This window comes from Patagioenas fasciata, chromosome 5 (assembly GCF_037038585.1).
Source record: "Patagioenas fasciata isolate bPatFas1 chromosome 5, bPatFas1.hap1, whole genome shotgun sequence".
Classification (NCBI taxonomy): domain Eukaryota; kingdom Metazoa; phylum Chordata; class Aves; order Columbiformes; family Columbidae; genus Patagioenas; species Patagioenas fasciata.
Window position 1 is genome coordinate 46,354,407 of NC_092524.1, and position 18,937 is coordinate 46,373,343.

The 18,937-nt window shown below is 49.2% G+C and overlaps 3 protein-coding genes across 20 annotated transcripts in view; 2 read left to right on the plus strand and 1 right to left on the minus strand.

The window, feature by feature from the left end:
- The window catches only part of FLVCR2 (FLVCR choline and putative heme transporter 2), a 51,018-nt gene extending 36,916 nt beyond the window's left edge, over window positions 1-14,102 (plus strand). For 2 of the 7 annotated variants that reach the window (XM_071809446.1, XM_071809443.1), the window contains 5 exons: window positions 82-187; window positions 666-777; window positions 1,185-1,240; window positions 10,872-11,025; window positions 12,591-14,102. In XM_071809446.1, the coding sequence (XP_071665547.1) occupies window positions 82-187; window positions 666-777; window positions 1,185-1,240; window positions 10,872-11,025; window positions 12,591-12,616 (454 nt within the window). In that variant the 3' untranslated portion in view covers window positions 12,617-14,102. The other 5 variants (XM_071809444.1, XM_071809445.1, XM_065839561.2 and 2 more) reach the window with 5 other exon arrangements.
- Window positions 14,103-14,613: 511 nt separating this feature from the next.
- Window positions 14,614-17,139, minus strand: ERG28 (ergosterol biosynthesis 28 homolog). The gene is made up of 4 exons (XM_065839564.2): window positions 16,887-17,139; window positions 16,633-16,723; window positions 15,285-15,403; window positions 14,614-15,115 (listed from the first exon to the last, which is right to left on the minus strand). Exons 1-4 carry the CDS (start codon window positions 17,017-17,019, stop codon window positions 15,036-15,038), a joined length of 423 nt encoding a protein of 140 aa, XP_065695636.1. The 5' UTR covers window positions 17,020-17,139; the 3' UTR covers window positions 14,614-15,035.
- A 233-nt stretch (window positions 17,140-17,372) lies between these two features.
- Window positions 17,373-18,937, plus strand: part of TTLL5 (tubulin tyrosine ligase like 5) — a 135,540-nt gene continuing 133,975 nt past the window's right edge. For 11 of the 12 annotated variants that reach the window (XM_071809449.1, XM_071809448.1, XM_065839130.2 and 8 more), the window contains exons 1-2: window positions 17,373-17,521; window positions 18,082-18,233. In XM_071809449.1, the coding sequence (XP_071665550.1) occupies window positions 18,160-18,233 (74 nt within the window). In that variant the 5' untranslated portion in view covers window positions 17,373-17,521; window positions 18,082-18,159. Of the gene's footprint in view, window positions 17,522-18,081; window positions 18,234-18,937 lie in introns of those variants that run through there. The other variant, XM_071809458.1, reaches the window with a different exon arrangement.

An 18,937-nucleotide genomic window follows, 5' to 3' on the forward strand; every position in this document is an offset into this window, starting at 1 on the left:
AGGGGATATGGGCTACACCATGCCTCTTCAGTCTTCTTTCTGGAAATTTTTGAGCCTTCCTTTCTGTGTGCTTCTTTACAGGTTTTTTATGACAGGATACCTTCCCCTGGGCTTTGAGTTTGCTGCAGAGTTGACATACCCAGAATCAGAAGGAACATCATCAGGACTCCTTAATGTTTCAGCACAGGTAGGTGTGCTGTTTTCCCTTTGCTTGCCTCTTTATAGGCAGAGAGATTAAATTGTAGTTCCCAGCCTTGAGTCCTTATTCTTGTCCATGATTATTGTAATATACTGCAGATCTAAGCACCCTGGGACCTGGCTTTTTGAATGATGTTCCTCATGGCATTTCTCTAGTGGCACTGATTTTGTTTCTGCTTTGGAAAATGCATCAGGATGCCAGTCATCCTTGTCTCTTCCAACATTGTCCCTAGCAGCCTAGGACCTGGCTCTACTGCAGTGAGAGATGGGATTCCAGCCTTAAAGGTCACCTGTCTTCTCATTAGCTACAGGGAGGTACCATTGGGTGTGTTTATAACCAAACTTTAGCCTCGCTAGGCCAACAGCTTGGTTGGCCCATGTGCTCTGATACTTTGGTAAAGCTGAGAAATTCTTTGGGCTGCTTTACAATAACAGTACAGCTTGACACTGCCTTTGTTTGTTTGTAGATTTTTGGTATTGCCTTCACCATCAGCCAAGGGCAAATCATGTATCACTTTGGGACAAAGGCAGGAAATCTCTTTCTTTGTTCTTTTCTGTTCCTGGGGACCATCATGACAGGTAATTACATTTTTTGTGTTCCTCTGCCATTACTCTTCCCTTTGGGCTTGTCAAATGACTTGAAGAACTTTTGTCTGTAGTAGTGCCTGCAGGAAAATGCAGGACCTGTGCAGCAGTACCATAGCAATGCTGCTGTGCTTCTTTGAGCATCTGGTCTCTGTTACAAAGATGATCCAGGGCTTCTTGCTTTGGCTGCTGGCTGGGGTCTCAAAGATGTACATCCTGCATCCTGCCTGGTTCAGAAGTGCTCTCTGCCTCATCCAGGAGAGTGGTTTCTCTTGCTCACTGCAATGTGTTCTTGTCCTTTCTGGGGCCTCTGCTGCTCCTTTTGAGTCCTGGGGAAATCGATGTGGGTGCTGCCTGATGACTTAACTGTCTTTACATCTCTCTTCCTCCCTCTGTCCCAGCATTCATTAAGGCTGATCTCCGAAGACAGCAGGCCAATTTGGATAATGAACAGATGGTGAGTAAACCCCCACTTCAGTCCATGCTGTGCCCCTGCTATTAGCTCAGGACAACACCCAGCCTTATTTCAGACCCCTAGGGAGGCAGGTTATTCATCTTATTCCCTGTCCTCAGCTGCCAAGTGGGGTTCAGTGTGTGGGACTGGAGTAGGATAGGTGGCAAAGCCCAAAGGAGGGCTTGAGCAGCCTGGCTGCCCACATTTTGAGAGTGTATGGGTCAGGATCAAGGGACAGGCTGGCAGGGGTGATACTGTTGTAGGTGTCTATTACAGGCCATCAGATCAGACTGAGGAAGTTGATGAGGCCTTCTATGCGCAGCTGAGAGTGGCCTCACAGTCGCAGGCCCTGGTTGTTGTGGGTGATTTTAACTTCCCTGATGTTTGCTGGAAGGACCATTCAGCCAGCCAGCCACAGTCCAGGAGGTTCCTCCAGTGCATTGATGATAACTTCCTCATGCAGATGGTGGAGGAGCCGACCAGGAGAGGTGCACTGCTGGATCTCATCCTCACTAACAAGGAGGGACTGGTCGAAGCAGTAAAGGTCGAGGGCTGCCTGGGTTGCAGTGACCATGAGATGGTGGAGTTCAGCATCTCGTGTGGTAGGAACAGAATAGCAAGTAGAATTGCAACCCTGGACTTTGGCAGGGCTAATTTCGGCCTTTTCAAGCAATTGCTGGGGGAAATCCCATGGGCAAGACTGCTTGAAGGAAAAGGGGCCCAAGAGAGCTGGATTGCATTCAGAGATTGCTTCTTCCATGCTCAGGATCAGAGCATCCGCACATGTAGGAAGTCGAAGGGAGCCAGAAGGCCTGTGTGGTTGAATAGGGATCTGTTGGGTATGCTCAAGCAGAAGAGGAGAGTTTACAGGTCATGGAAGCAGGGACTGGCCACTTGGGAGGAATATAAGGCTGCTGTTAGAGGATGCAGGAAGGCAGCTAGGGTAGCCAAGGCCTCCTTAGAATTACAGCTGGCGAGAGGGGTCAAGGACAGCAAGAAGAACTTTTTCAAATACATAGCAGTTAAAACTAATACCAGAGGCAATGTAGGCCCACTGATGAATGAGGTGGGTGCCCTGGTGGCAGAAGACACAGAGAAGGCAGAATTGCTGAATGCCTTCTTTGTCTCTGTCTACTCCGCTGGAGGCTGTCCTGGGGAACCCTGTACCCCTGAGACCCCGGATGAAGCCAGGTTAATGGAGGAGTTTGCTTTAGTCGATGAGGACTGGGTTAGGGAACAATTAAATAGTCTGGACGTCCATAAATCCATGGGTCCAGATGGGATGCATCCACGGGTGCTGAGGGAGCTGGCTGAAGTCATTGCTAGACCGCTATCCATCATTTTTGCCAAGTCTTGGGAAACGGGAGAGGTGCCCGAGGATTGGAGGAAAGCAAATGTCACTCCAGTCTTTAAAAAGGGCAAGAAGGAGGACCCGGGTAATTATAGACCGGTCAGCCTCACCTCTGTCCCTGGGAAAGTAATGGAACAGCTTATCCTTGGTGTCATCTCAAGGCACATCAGGGATAAGAGGGTCATTAGGGGCAGTCAGCATGGCTTTACCAAGGGTAAGTCATGCTTGACCAACCTCATAGCCTTTTATGAGAATGTAACAAGGTGGATGGATGATGGCAGAGCGGTGGATGTGGTCTACCTTGACTTCAGTAAAGCCTTTGACACAGTCCCTCACAGCATCCTCACAGCTAAGTTGAGGAGGTGTGGTCTGGACAATAGAGTAGTGAGGTGGGTTGCAAACTGGCTTAAAGAGAGAAGCCAGAGAGTGGTGGTCAATGGTGCGGAGTCCAGTTGGAGGCCAGTATCTAGTGGAGTGCCTCAGGGGTCAGTACTGGGGCCAATATTATTCAATATATTCATTAATGATTTAGACGAGGGAATTGAGTGTACCATCAGCAAGTTTGCTGATGACACTAAGCTGGGAGGAGTGGCTGACACGCCAGAAGGCTGTGCTGCCATCCAGCGGGACCTGGACAGGCTGGAGAGTTGGGCGGGGGATAACCTGATGGAATTTAACAAGGGAAAGTGTAGAGTCCTGCATCTGGGCAGGAACAATCCCAAGTTCCAGTATAGGTTGGGGAATGACCTATTAGAGAGCAGTGTAGGGGAAAGGGACCTGGGGGTCCTGGTGGACAACAGGATGACCATGAGCCAGCACTGTGCCCTTGTGGCCAGGAAGGCTAATGGCATCCTCGGGTGTATTACAAGGCAGGTGGACAGTAGATCGAGAGAGGTCCTCCTTCCCCTCTACTCCGCCCTGGTGAGACCCCATCTGGAATATTGTGTCCAGTTCTGGGCCCCTCAGTTCAAGAAGGACAGGGAACTGCTGGAGAGGGTCCAGCGTAGGGCAACAAAGATGATTAAGGGAGTGGAGCACCTCCCTTATGAAGAAAGGCTGAGGGAGCTGGGGCTCTTTAGTTTGGAGAAGAGGAGACTGAGGGGTGACCTTATTAATGTTTATAAATATATAAAGGGTGAGTGCCATGAGGATGGAGTCAGGCTCTTCTCAGTGGCAAACAATGATAGGACAAGGGGCAATGGGATCAAGCTGGAACACAAGAGGTTCCACTTAAATTTGAGAAGGAACTTCTTCTCAGTGAGGGTAACAGAGCACTGGAACAGGCTACTCAGGGAGGTTGTGGAGTCTCCTTCCCTGGAGACATTCAAAGCCCGCCTGGACACATTCCTGTGCGACCTCATCTAGGCGTTCCTGCTCCAGCAGGGGGATTGGACTAGATGATCTTTTGAGGTCCCTTCCAATCCCAAACATACTGTGATACTGTGATACTGTGATTTTGAGCAGTGCCACAGACAAGGCTGCTACTTCATGTGTACACACCAGAGCTTGGGGTATGATGTCCCAGGGGCATGCTGTGCAGTAAATGCAGCTGTTTGCCTGTGGGAGAGGGCCTTCACTGAACTAATTGCAGTGGATACTCTTAGAAGCAATCCCTGCAGGGAAAGGGAGGGGACTGATGGTTGGCTGAGGCTCTTCTTATTGCTCAGGGCTCCTCTTCTAGGACATTAGCAGAGATATCCACTCAACGTTCATTAAGCCCTCAGTGACCATGAACAGCGAAGTGCATGAGCTCAGTTCTCTGCTGACTTGAGTCGACTCTTTTCAGAAGGCAGTGCTGCCTTCCTCCAGATAATCTAACCAGTCCGATCTGGAGGGAGACCAGAAGGTCCAAGAAGCAGCTCTGCTCTGACCAGCTGCTCAGGAAGATGGATTTTCAATTACAAAATATATGCTTTTTCATTTTTTACTTATTTTTACTGGACTATCGGAGCACAAATGCAGAGGGTAGTATAAGTAAAGGGAAATGATGCTGCCTTGAGTAGTTCTTGCACGTATAATTCTAGACTAGATGCAGGGGGGAAGGGCTATACAATTTATGTAGTTTGGGTAATAATTTAAAAAGAATTCCTACTTTTTTCTGCTCTGAGACTGACAACTTTGGCTGATTTTAGCAGTGGTGAGCATCATGGTCTACAGGACAAAGCTTGGAAGACAACTGCTCTCCCAGAATCCTGGCATGAATGGGGCTAACTGGAACATACTTAGCTAAGCTGAGCTGGGCTAAAGACCAGTCTGTTTTGATATACACCAAACTCCTTATATCCCTTGATTAACAGTGCTGAAATCAAAGGCAGAAGATTAATTGAAAGGCCAAACCATGCCCTGCAAGCCCTGAGGCAGTAGGGTTGTAATGGGAGGTGCTGATGGCACTGTGATTTAATTTATAACATATATGTGGAAGGCCCAGGAAATATCAAAGTCCTCTGGGAATCAACACGATGCCTAGTAGTAGTAAGATCCTTTCCTTTTGTCAGACACATCTCTCACCAGACAAATTGTACACTTCTGCTTAAGCCATTTTTAGTATAAATCTTTTTAGTATAAATACAATTGTAAGATCTTGCCTCTGGAGGGGGCGGGCATTGAGACCAGAACAAAGGCGGTACAGGTGTCATTTCTATAATCCTGAAAGCCTCCAGAACTGACTGCAGGAAGAATCAGAGGGATGTTTGTGAGGTAATAGGTCTCAGTCAAGCAAAAACTTCACTGGCAGCTCCTTTCCCTTGAGGAAGTAATGACGGACACCCTGCCACACCCCCAAATGTGGCTTCCACATGGCTGAGCTCACTTGGGTACTTCTCAAGCTTAATAAACAATATCAGCTGACGGTGGGCTGAACCTGGTGTTCTGCACTGGCATGGATGCCTCAGTCAGGAGAGCAGTCAGCTGGGCTTGGGCATTGTGTGGCAGCTTTGTGGAGAGCTCTGACAGAGCTGGACCTTTTCTATATGGCACAGCTGCCTTAGACATGTTTGAGTTATTTTACTGATTTCAGCCTTTTCCTGTTCGTCTTTTTAATTTCCCTCCCTACTTGCTTCCATCTTTTCTGGGATGGTGACTTGTGGCTGTTGTTACAGAGACTCCAAGGCAGCCCTCAGATCATGGATTATGGGACTGTAGCTTGTAACCCTAACCCCATCAATTCCCATTCCTGCTCACTAGCTCATACACAAAGGTAGGAGAATCGCACTAATCTGCTTCTCTGAACACTCACGGGTAGCACAGGCACCAAGCCAATGGCACTTCTGGGCTGACAGCAAGGGCCATAAAGTACTGAGAATCTTTCTGGCCTTGACCTGAGAGGAAAGACAAGACAGTTTTCAAGAATGGTGCAGAGATCCCACCAGGGCATAGGGATTCAACAAGGTGCAGCAGGCAAAGCCTGGTGCTGGAGCAGATGGAGAACTGACTTTTCAGGAAGTTATTGCAGAGAGGAGGTGCAGACATTTGAAGACTCTTCTCTGACATGACTTCTACAGTCCAGATTCTTGGCTGGAAGTGATACCAGGAGCCCTGTAGAAGAGTTAGCTTTGATCACAGCCAGGGCATATGACCAGCTTCAAGAAGGAAGTTTAAAAATGTATAGCAATAACAGAGTCATTGGGTTGGTGCCTTTTGGTATAAGAATGCCTGAAAATTGTAAAGCTCTGTGCTTGCTGATCTGTGAGTCTCAATGGCACTTGGCATTTTCTTAGCTGTTGCTCAAGGTGTAATGCTTTGTTACTCACTGTCCTCTGCTTCGCACTGGCCGAGCTGCGAAGTTAACCTCGCTACCCTTTGCTTTTCAAGGGGTTCATAGAGTGTGTATCATTTGGTGCCACAGCCAACAGGACTAACAGGCAAAAGCAAAGTTAGTCCATTGGGAAAAACAGCCTTAATCTTGCCCAGGCTAGAGCGTGTGGTACAATGAGCGTGGCAGCTGCCATGCTTTGATGCAAGCATGAGGAAGAGTCCCAAGAGCAGGGAAAGATTTGACTCCAGGCTGAGGCTTGTAAAGCCGTCTCCACGGCAGTTTTAGCAGGGTACACATGTGGCGTTGGCTGGGTATCAAGTAGTTCAGAAGCTGTAGCTGCATGAGCTGGGCAAGCCTGCTTGGAGTATACTGGTACTTTTTTGATGGTTGAAGTTTATGTCATCATCTTTTGTTAGCAGACTTAGCTTGGTACAATTGCCAGTGTTACGATTGACATCACAGTTGCAAAATAGACACTGCGAGGCTCAGGCTTGTTGCTGCATGCACCCCGCGTCAAAACTGCATCCATAAAGGAAAAAAGTCTGGTCATTGTCGTAGGACACTCCTTTCTGAAGGAACAGAAGATCTGATGTTTCCCACAGCATTCTCCTGGAGGAGTTGGCAGCTCATGGTCTGGATGGGTGTGCTCTTGGCGGGGTAAAGAACTGGATGGATGGCTGGGCTGTGGTGAATTTAGTCAAATCCAGTTGGTGGCTGGTCACGAGTGATGTTCCCCAGGGCTCAGTATTGGGGCCAGTTATGTTTAATATCTGTATCAATGATCTGTATGAGGGGATTGAGTGCACCTTCAGTAAGTTTGCAGATGACACCAAGCTGGGTGGGAATGTTGATCTGCTGGAGGGTAGGAAGGTCCTCCAGAGGGATCTGGACCAGCAGGCTTGTTGGCCTGAGGCCAGGTGTATGAGGTTTGACAAGGCCAAGTGCCAGATCCTGCACTTGGGTCACAACAACCCCAGGCAGCACTACAGGCTCGGAAGAGTGGCTGGAAAACTGCCTGGCAGAAAATGACCTGGGGGTGTTGATTGACAGTTGGCTGAATATGAGCCAGCAGTGTGCCCATGTGGCCAAAAAGGCCAACAGCATCCTGGCTTGTATCAGACATAGTGTGGCCAGCAGGATGAGGGAAGGGATCGTCCCCCTGTACTCACCACTGGTGAAGCCGAACATCGAATCCTGTGTTCAGTTTTGGGCCCCTCACTGCAAGAAAGACATTGAGGTGCTGCAGAGAGTTCAGAGAAGGGTGACAAAGCCGGAGAAGGGTCTAGAGAAAAAGTTGTGAGGAGCAGCTGAGGGAACTGGGGCTGTTTAGCCTGGAGAAAAGGAAGCTGAGGGGAGACCTTATTGCTGTCTACAACTACATGAAAGAAGGTTGTAGCATGGAGGGTGTTGGTCTCTTCTTCCAAGTAACAAGTGATAGGACAAGAGGAAATGGCCTCAAGTTGCTCCAGGGGAGGTTCAGATTGGATATTAGGAAAAACTTCTTCACAGAAGGGGTTGTCAGGCATTGGAAGAGGCTGCCCAGGGAAGTGGTAGAGTCACCACCCCTGGAGGTGTTTAAAGGACATATAGATTGGGTGCTTAGGGACATGGTTTAGTGGTGGACTTAGCAGTGTTAGGTTAGTCATTGGACTTTATGATCTTAAAGGTCTTTTCCAATCTAAACAATGCTATGATTCTGTGGCTGTTGCAAGGAGAAGACTGACACTTGGATGTGAACTTCCAGAGGATGCAGAGCTGCCGTTGTGCAGGCCTCACACTTCCCACGGGAACGCTGTGCCATTGGCTGTGTATTGCTTTTGTGTGACTGTGGGTTTTCCCCTGTCTTTACCCAATGGAGGTGCAATCCCACAGCGGAGGTAGGCATCTGGCTTATTATTTTCTCTGGGGACCCATCATCCATAGTGTTGTCCTAACAAGGTGTGATTCTTCCTGATACAGAAATAGAAATGATCTAATGAAAGACTGTCAAAACCTTTAGCTGGATGTTCAGCTGTTGAGTGGCTTTGGTGCAGAGTAGAACTGTGGAACATCCTGATTTACCGGTGTATTAAGGAACACACAAGGGAAAACCACATATGCTAATTCTCACAGGGAGTGATCTTCCATTTCCACTTAGTGGTGGCTTCTGGTGATGAAATGGAAAGCCTAGAATCTGGCTGAGCTTTTGACCTTGCAGGGTGTCAAGGGTTTAGATTGCGGGGTGACAATAAAACCCTGGCAGATGTATTGTTAACCTCCTCTCCTCCCCCCGCTTCCCCCTTTTTGCCCCTCCCTCTCCGCCCCTTACCACTAAGAACAGGTGATCAGGAGGGAAAGAAGGACAGAGAGAAGAGAGTTGGAAAAATTAAAAATGTTTTACTAATGCTACTAATAAGAATCGAGAAAATAATACAAAATATACAAAACCAATCTTGAAAGTCTCAGCAACTGCAGAGCCAGCACCCAGAGTCCTGGATTGGACTCTGCAGCCAACCGGAGCTGGATTCAGTCTCTCACTAGGCCTCAGTTCGCAGGGATGACTAGCGAGGTCCTCTCCTAATGTCGGCCATAAGGAAAAAGGGACGAAAAAGAAGGGGAAAAAAAAAAAAAAGGGACGAGATCCTCATGATCTCCCACTTTTATATGAAGTATTCATGTGGATGGAATGTTGTACACAGTTGGTCAGTTTCTTGGTCACCAGTTTCTCGTTGCCCGTCTCAGGAGATGTCCATCCATGCTTATCAATAACTTTGCATTCCATTGCTATGTTTACCAAAACATATATCTGGTTCTCCAGGAAAATGCAGCTAATATGAAGGCTTTAGCTGACGGGCAATTTCACTGAAAGAGAAACTTGTTTTTAACAAAACCAGGACACAGGGAGAAGAGCAACGTATGAAGCCATAGCTTCAGTGATGAGAGTCAGCCTTTATCAGCCTTGACTCTGCCCATGAACTGCAGCCTCTCAGCAGCCACCTGTCAGAGCTTTTGGCCACTGTGCCTACACTGCAGGATGTTTTCCCCTCTTCCTGCAGGATCTGCCTTTTGTTCACAAGCAGTTTGTCTTCTATCAGTGCCTTTGCTTGTTTATTATAGAATGTCCTGAGTTGGAAGGGACCCACAAGGATCATCGAGTCCACCTTCTGTCCCTGTATATGACAGCTCCACAGTTCACACCATATGTCTGAGGGTGTTGTCCAGTTTCTTATTGAACACTGTCAGGCTTGGGGCTGTGACACCTCCCTGGGGAGCCTGTTCCAGTGCTCCACCACCCTCTGGGTGAAGAACTTTTTCCTAATGTCCAACCTAAACCTCCTCTGGCACATCTTTTTGCCATTCCCTCAGGTCCTATCTGGTTATAATTAAACAGATGTTGCAATTAGCAGAATTTGTAGTGGGAACTAAATTAGCCTAATGGCATTGTGAACACCTTGTCCTCAATTAATAAAGCTGTATTGTGGTTCCAGCAACCCTCCAACTTCTATCTGCCTCAGTTCCTGGCGTGGCAGCAGGGTTAGCTTTCTCAAGACACTTGGATCAAACACCAGTTTTAGATGATAATGTGTCTCTTTGTGGGCTGCCTTTGTTGTAAATGCATCTGAAGCCATTTCAACATTCTGCCTTAAGGTTTCGTAGTAGTGTCAGTTGATTCAATACACATTATATTCATGTGTCTGCTGTGCACAGTTCGTGCTCATCTGCTCCTGGTTTCCAGCATCCATGCAAACCTTCCTTTATTGTTCCTTTGCATTATGAAATAAGCATCTTCGTAGGTTTTCTGTGGCTTGTTTTGACTCGGGAGTGAATTTTTCAAGAAAGGTCTTAGGCAACATGTCTTTGGAAATATCTTTAAGCATGTGAGGGTTTTTAAGAAACCAGCTATCTACAGGGTGCAGGATTTCCAAATTGCAGGGCTGTCTTTTTGTTCAAAGTGGGCTTTGCTAGACCTCTTTAAAACTTGTGAATTTGATTAATATGTGTTCAGGGCACTTCAGACTACTCTGTAGTGGTCTTATACAGTGGGAGATAAACTGATTTTTGTGTGTGTGTGTGTGTGTGTCAGGGCCCTGTTTTTGATAGCAGAGAGTAGGGAGTAAAATGTTTCAGACTTTGTCCTGGTTTCTGACTTGTAATAAGACTTAAAACATTTGTCTGGAGTGTTATGCTGTCAGCAGGGCTGAGCACTGATGAGTGGATGATTTTGGATGACAAATGATCTGCTCTAAATGTACAACCACAGCAAGGGATTTGTTTAAAACAGGACTGAAGTTCTGCTGTGTCCTCAGACCATGTCCTGGGTAAGTCAGGACTTGAAAGCAGCTAAGTATCATTTTTTGCTAGTTGTGTGTTTGCCTGGGTGCAAAGATGCATCTGAGGGATCTCAGTGGAGTACCGAAAAGCACATTATCTTTTCCTCCCAAGGACAATGTGATTTAGAGGCTGGCTTAGGGCACACAAATGGTGTGTATCCCGTTCCCTGCTTTCTAAACTTCCCTGCTCTCTTTCTGTGCTTACTGTGTGACAAGCAGCCTTCTCCTCCTGTCCCAAAGTCATGGGCAGGCCATCTCCATGCCTTTTTCCAGCGCTGTGACTCTCATCTGTGGGAGCAGCCTCCTTTCCCAAGGCTGGAGCCCTGCAGGCTGGCTGATCTCCTAAACATCTGTTCCTGTAGCTCCGCAGCAGGTGAGTGGTGTTCAGACCCCAGAGATGTTTGGGAAGCCTGTTAAGAGTTGCCAGCATGCTTCCGTTATGTGTTCTGGTGTGGCATCCCAAGCCTAAATGCAGATTTCCCCTTACTCCTACTCTGGCACTACTTCATGCACCTCCATACCCCTCCTGCTTACAGGAGGTCTTTCTTTGCACTTCCTGGCTTTTGCTTGTGGGCATCTCTTTGAAGCTTTCTTGATCTCACTCCTCTGCTTTGGGATATTGCTGCTCACCTTTATAAAACCTTTTCACCTGCAGTTTGTGTAGGAGGCTACTCAAAATGAAACTGTTTTGTATGTCTTGCTTCCATGCTGCCTGGACTTCTCTTGAACTGCACTGTGCACCTGTGCACCTCAGGCTCCCGCCTCAGATGTCAGTCTTGTCCCACAGTGAGTTAACTCAGAGCCCAGGCAGTGGGACAGTCCACGTTTACCCTTGCAAGTCTGAGTGTTGCCTTCTGAACCAGTGATGACTGGGGCGTCTCTTTGTAAGCAGAGTCAGAACTTGATAAGAGGTATCTGAAATCCCCTGGGGGAAGGGGAAGTGTTGGGTCTGGTCCTTACTTGCCCCAGAAGGGCTCAGCAGAGGTGCTCATCAAGCTCCCCCCAGGAAGACTAAATTGAAATTGCAAAAGTTTGGCTGTTTCATGTGGCCCAGGATAGGGTTGTTAATTGGGCTAATTGGTCTTGGTTGTACTTGCTTTTCCTCTAGGAAATGACTCTACAGCTCCCTCCATCTTAAAAGACAAAAATGCAGGAGGGTTCAAGTAATCAGGCTAATTCTTCTATAGGATTTATGCAGAAAAAAAACCCTTGTGTATGTTTGCCTCTTATTTCTTATGGCTCTTTAAGATATAATGAACTTTGAAGAAGGCCTTTTCTATACCACTCTGTGGAAGTATCCCAACCATTAGCCCAAGCTGGGGACAGGGAAGAAGCAGGACAGGGGCTGCCAGCCCTGAATGGGGCAGTGGAGATGAAATGGCTTGAAGGTGAGCAGAACCAGCAAGCTCTCTGGAAATTGAAGAGGCCCTTGGATGTGCCAGAGTAAGGACAGAGTGGAGCGCATTGTTGTGTTGAGCCTCCCGCGGGTGCACAGGATGCAGGTTCTCTCTGTTCCTAGCACAGACACTGTACTTGCCCATGGCATGAAGGAGGAATTCCTGGTTCCTTCCCTTGTCCAGGGAACTGCCCCTGCAGCTTCACTGCTTTGAGGCTGATCTTATGTCACGGTGAAGTGTCTTCAGTGAGCTGGCTATGGGGCTGATACCTGGGCCTGTACAGCTTCTGTGAATTAACTGTGATCTGAGGACTACAGCAAGTAGCTTAAGGGAAGTGGGACCCTTGCTCTGCCTCTTGTCTGGGCAGCAGAAGAGTCTGGAGAAGAAGGAGGGAATCAGGTGCACTCTCTGAGAATGGTGATTCTTTTTTGGGGATTTTGGCACACTAGCAGGGACCTGTGAATTAGCCAGCTGGTCTCTGAAGTCTTGGTCTGGCCACCCAGGATCCTAACCATATTGTTTTTCTCTGTTTGACTTGCAGAAAGTGATGCCAGAAGCCTGCACTGATCCCATAGTCCTTGAGGAATCAAAGCTCTAAAATGGAGGGGTGGCAGAGCTGGGAGATGCAGACGCCCTCATTCCCATCTTTGCTACCTCCACCATCCTCCTATTACATGTACACGGTGGAGGAGGGCAGCCTCAGGACAGGAGCCCGGTGACCTGCTTGTAGAGAGTATGAAAGAGCAAAACACGAAGGGAGTTGCTCTCTTCAGTTATACCTCTGTACCTTGCTGGTTTGGAGACTTTGCTGCTTGAGAGGAAAAGCTGGGAAAACCCACTGCTTCTGCCCCATCCCACCATGTATACTTGAAAAAGAAAAAGCACACATACTGAGAAAAGCCATAGTTCCAGACTAGCCCTAAGCATATGAGGGTGGCACGCTGCATGTCACCATGTCTCTTCTCACAGGCAAGCTGGACATGGAATGCAGAAGCTGGACCACACTTATTCTGTGAGCAGATCTGGAAGAGCTTTCAGGTGGCTCTCAGAAAGAGGGATGGCTCTGCCTCAGTGCCCCTGATGCTCTGTTGCACAGGTGATGGTAGAGGCCTCAGCACACCACCAGCGAGTGCAAAGCAGTGCATCTGCCACTGCTGGCTCTGATTTTATTGTGGCTGTCCCAGATGAAGCACTCAGTCTGGGGATAAACCTCTGCTCAGAATTTGCTGAGGTTGCTCTGATGTTCCTATATATTAGGAACGATTGAGAGATACCAATATGCCTCCTTCTGCCTGGAGGTAAGGACCAGTTCTGCAGCTTATGTTGAAGCTACAGGCTAAGCCCAGTTCATCACTACATCAGCAACAGGAGTGAGACAAAACACAATGTCCCTGGGCTGAGGACTGTGTCTTCCTCCTTAAATGATAAAGTGCCTTTTGCATGTTTCAACACTACATAAAAAGCTTTTGTGAAGTGTTATATTCTCAATACAACCAGCCAAGACTGTGATGCTCTTCATAGCCACAGAGAGGGGTTTGAGCATGATGGGAATCCAGAATTGCTCCTGTTTGGAAGCTTCCTACTTCATAACAGAGAACAGAAGAAGCCCTCTTACCAGCATCTGTGTCTCATAGGCACTGGCCTTCTGTATGCTGCTGCTCATTTTCTAAACACAAATGTAGGTCCTGATTGCCCTTCTTCCTTTCCAGCATCCCTCCACTAGCAGAGACATCAAGTGTCCGTACACTTCTTAAATCATGCAGTTATGCCTAGATCATTTGGGGAGGAGGGGACAAAAACTACACCCACGTGGAATGGATAAAAATAATCCTCTCTGACAAACCATTTTTGACCAAAAAAAAAAAAAAAAATAGAGTGAAATTGTATAGTCTTTTGCCACATTAAAAAATTCTAGTCCTACCTTTGATAGCTTGGGATTGAGGATGGGCATCTAAAATGGCTTTTCAACAGATGTTTTTATATAAAATAAAAACATTAGAAGTGTACAATGGAACCTGACACATTTGTATTAAATGGCTGAAACAGTCTACAACTGTCTCTCTTAATAGCATGAAACATTTTGCAGAATGGAAAAATCGTCTTTCTGCCCAATGCTACTTTGTGCTCTTTTCCTTCCGTGTTCTCCTCTTTTTTCCGTACATGTACTGTCTTCCTAGCTAGGAGATCCTGCTGGTTCCTTCCTACCTTCTGTGCACTGCCCATCTGCTGTGGCCATTATTTCATTGAGGTCTAAGCAACCTGTTCCTGTTTTCTCCATCTTCTGTAGTTACAGCTCACTGCAAAGGTAGCTCAGTCCTTGCTCACAGATGCGTGCAGCTTGCTATCACCAGTACGCTGCTGAAGTGAGAGCTGCAACAACTGTTCATGTGTGTGTGAGATGTGAGCAGTCCGACTTGGAACTTTGTGGGAAGGAGTCAGGGAAAAGTAGGTTTTCTATGAAGAGAGATGATTTATCCTGCAACATACAGTACAAACTGCTGTTGGCTCTGAGGTTGCAAATCCTCTACCTGCTGCTGTATAGCAGAAAGACAGACGTAGCGCCCTGCAGTTTTCCGTCATTTATTAGAAATGGCCCCTGAGGAACACATACATGCAAGTTACACAACAGTGTGGGAATAACACACGTTCTCTCTTTCCAGTCTGAAGTGTTCAGTGGATCTGGGGTAGCTGTACACCTCCTCCCCGCAGGTACACTGCGAAAGAAGTCCTTAATGCTCTAGGCATGCCTGGGACATTCCTTGCTGTCCTCCAGGGTGGCAGCCACCCGCTGCCCCCCGCAAGCTTTCAGCCAAACTCCTCTGGGACTTGGTCTTCAGCATCAGTCAGTCAAAATGTTGCCTGGACAAGTGAGAACACTTGGTAATGAAGAATGATTGACAGAGTCCAACATTGATTCAGCAGAGCTTTAGTAGAAGTTTGGCAGTGAAGACAGGAGACAGTGCTGACCTACACAGGGCCCTCAGCTTCAGTTTTTTTTCTTGTTTTGTGACAGTTCTTCTACCTCCAGGTACTGCAGCCCAATCAACATCCCCAAGATAGAGAAACCTGTGATGGAGATACAGGATGAATTGTACGGAAAATGCTGGACAGGAGATGAGACATTTCCTCCCACCATCCCCTCCCTGTCTTTAGCTCATAGCCCTATGGAGAGGTTTTTTGGGGGGTCATACCTCCAAGGAGAGTTTGTTGGGGGAGGGTGCAGAGCTCTACTTACTTGCTACCATGAGCGGTGCCATAACTCCAATCGTCAAGGCTGCAGTGTGGTAAATGAAGACCTCGGAGAGGAAGTGAACAAGAGCCAAAAAGAAGGTGAAGAGTGTGATGTAATAGAGGCTGTTGGAGAGCACAAAGAACCAGATTATCATATAGCCCATAGTGTGGGCATGAGCATGGCTGAATGGAAAAAGTCTGTCCTCACTGTGGCAGCACAGAGGGCACTTGGTCTCTTGCCTAGTGAGGTGTAAAAGCTCCCTGGGCAACAGCTGAGAGGAGAATGGGGCAGCATGTTCAATGGTACATTGAAAGTGACAGCCATTATCTGGCCTGAAGGCAGGAGAAGAGGGGAGAGCAAGGGTAGGGCACCAGTGAAGTGAGAAGCACACATGCAGACCGAAATAGAGCAAGAACTGGATGAGCTGAGAACTAGGGCAACAGGACTTCTCTGACTCCAGGCTGCATCACCCAACACATCTTCTCACCTGTGCTCTGCTACCCTCTAGGGGACACAGCTGTGAAAGAGAACAGGTCCAAGAGATGCAACATAAAAAATCCCAAGAAACAACTCACTTCATGGTAATTGTCATTGCCACCATCCCTAAAAAAAGATAATAGAGTCCCTGCATCGCCCTACCACAGACAAGCCTGTGCAATCCAAGCACATGCTACCAGGTGAACAATGAATTCTGCTGCGGGGCAGGGGGACACAGTGACAAAAGTTCTAGCAAACTCCAACACAAGCTTTGTCTAGCATAGACCCAGAAACACCCTACTTGGAAATCCCTCCCAGAGATACTCCTATTACCACAGGGAGAAATGGCCTCTCTCCCACCACAGCACCAGGCTGCACCTTGGGCCGTGCCTTCAGGTGCAGATGAGACTGCACGGAAGAAGGCAGCAGGTAAAGACCACTGCAAGGGGCCTCTCAACCTGCCACAGTCCTTAAGTGAGCTGTCATAGGAAAAGAGGTACTGAGCATCAGACCATGGCATTAGCAATTGCTTAATGTCAGCAGAGCAGCAATGCTATCAGAAGATGCTTTCCAAGCTGGAGCTCAGAAATGTGTGACATAGGAAGTTCTCAGAGCTACGAATTTCTGCCTGAGCTAAGAAACGAAATGCAAATGTGCAGGCTCTACCCACAGAGGCAGAAGGGAGGGAGCAGCAGTTAACACCCAAATCCCACACTGCTCTTTAAGCTTTTTTGGGGAAACACTTCTAACCCTACGGGAAGCTCAGGGACAGCTTTCAATTCCCCACCTCCTCCGCGCTGCCCTCTAAGCCATGGCTGCTCGGGCTGTGACTGCCAAGCAAACCGCGGGGGTTCTCCGGTGCTGCTTTACGTACGTCCTATTGCGGATGTCGATGGCGCAGAGACAGCGGATCACTGATGACAGCAGAGTCCAGACGCCAAAGGTCCGAGCCTGGAGCCCGTTCACTGCGCAGAGAAGGGGGGAGCACATGGGCACACACGCAGCCCCGCTCGCCGCCCCCCATCCCCGCCGGGCAGACGCGCCGCGGAACGGCGGGCGGCTCCCGGGCGTGGCAGCAGCCACTGAGGAGGCGACTCCAGGCCTCGGGGCGGCCGGCGCGATCCTTACCGAGGCCGGGGCTGGTGGTGTACAGCTTCTCCGAGAGGAAGCTATGGTCGCGGAAGCTCTGCAGGGTGTTCCCGGCGGCGATGACCGACACCATCACTAGCCAGCTGCGCAGCACGTTTAGGAACCGGCTCATCCTCCCGGCGGCACGAAACCTGCCCGCAACAACCGCGCCGCGGACACCGGCCGGTGCAGCCCGTCACCTGCCGCGCTCTCCCACCGGAGCCCCTCCCGCTCCCACGGCGCACGCCGCCGCCTGACGCTCCGATTGGCTGCGGACGCGCCGCTCCATCAACGCACCACGCTGACGTGAGGCCTCCACCGCCAATCGAGTCCCTCACCACCAGGAGCCGGTCCCGCCTCTCCTTGGCCTCACTCACTATGCGGGAGGAGAGAGCAGCGGCGCCGGTGGGCGGAGAAAAGGCCCGGCGCGCGGTCCGGCTGTTGCGCCTGCGCACTGGGGCCGGTACGGGGCACCTGCGCACCGAGGCCGGGGCGGGGCCGGGCCGGGCCGGGCCGTCCATCGTCGGTTGTTGTAGTAACGGGGAAGCGGCGGGAGGGGCTGCGGCTGCTGGGCCGCCGTGTCTGCCGGGCCGCTGTGACTGCTCGCCCGCTCTGCCAGGGCAATGCGGGAGCAGGTACGGGGAGCAGAAGGCTGCGGGAGCTGCTGTTTCAGGGCGAGTGGCAGTTGTCCGGCGGCCCCGGGGCGGGAGTCACGGCCTCTCGGGTTCTCTCCGCCGCTGCTGCTTCTCTTGGGGCCGCCGCAGGCCGCCGGGGCGTAGACCGGGCTCCAGCCTCCCCTCTGGGCGCGGCCGGGCCAGAGAGGTGTTCCCGGGCTGGTGGAGACGTTAGAGCGTCTGACTGACCCCGGGCGGCGGGGTAGTCTCGGCGCCGGGGAGGAGCAGGCGGTTCCCTGGGCCGGGCCTGGGCGGGCGGGTGCGGTGCTGCGGCCGCGGGCAGCGCCGGGCAGGGACGTGCTTCAGCGCCCGAATGACTCTCACGGCGAGGCGGGGAATAATCTGCTGGAACGCGATGCTTCTTCCTACGCTCCCCTGGCAAGGACGTGATTTACAGTCTATAACGGGCTTGTTGATAGGTCTGTGAGAATGATGTATTGACAGGAGGTGGGAGTTGTGTTAACTGATTTGTCTTGCTGTCCTGCTCGGTTATGTCTTCGCGCTTTTAATCTTTATTGCAGGTAACTGCTCTTGCAAGATCTCTTGAATCTGCAGGAAGAAGTCTCAGAGGCTGGGCTGTATGAAAACTCCCAGAGGAAATGCCAGTGGGGATGGGTCGAGATCTGGAGGAAAGTGGCTCATCCTCAGAGGAGGAGGATGTAGATGGCCTGGAGTAAGTAGGAAAAAAATCCTCTGAACTGTTTCTATCTCTCTGTGCTTCCTGCAGGATTTGTACTAATCTGAAAAGACAGTTGCATTCTTTGTCTTCCTCCTACCAATGAAGTGGAAGATGGTTGGTCTGAACCTCAAGCCTGTGGGCAGGCCTACCTACATTTGTAGCCTAAAAGACCACCATATTCATCAGGGTTGGAGGTGCAACTCTTCCTTGGCTACTCTAAAGTCCGTAGTTTCACTGATCTCTTTCTGTCAGGTGCCTAAGCTGGAAACTTCCTTGATGATGTTTAGGAAAATGAAGGAAATTAATGTCCTTTCTTTTTATTTACTTTTTGTTTGTTTTTATTTTGCTACAGAGAATGGAAGTCCACTGTATGGTAGACTGATAGGCAATGCTTAATGTCTGTTTCTAAAAACTAGCTTGTGAGAACTCAACTCCTAGAGTTCTTATTACTTACTAGTGTCCATTCCATCTTTGTTTAGTAACTTCTTTTATCTTTGCTTGTGAAGGAGTTACTCCCTTATTCTTTCCCAGAGTGGAATCCCTTACCTGTTTCAGCTGGACCTACTGTAATATGTCCTGCTGGTTTTCTTTTGGGTTCATGTTGTGACCAAGTGCCTGGTTGCAAGCTGCAGTTATTTAAGGTACTTAGTGGAATGTTGCTTCCGGAGCCTCATGGATGGGAAAGTCCAGAACTGCTT

Bases quoted from the DNA above. Each gene is read 5' to 3' on its own strand.
- ERG28 (XM_065839564.2), bottom strand. From the start codon at position 17,019: ATGAGCCGGTTCCTAAACGTGCTGCGCAGCTGGCTAGTGATGGTGTCG. The intron at 16,724-16,886 runs GTAAGGATCGCG...TTCTCTGCGCAG, and splicing joins CACCACCAGCCCCGGCCTCG to TGAACGGGCTCCAGGCTCGG. The intron at 15,404-16,632 runs GTACGTAAAGCA...GCTCTCCAACAG, and splicing joins ATCGACATCCGCAATAGGAC to CCTCTATTACATCACACTCT.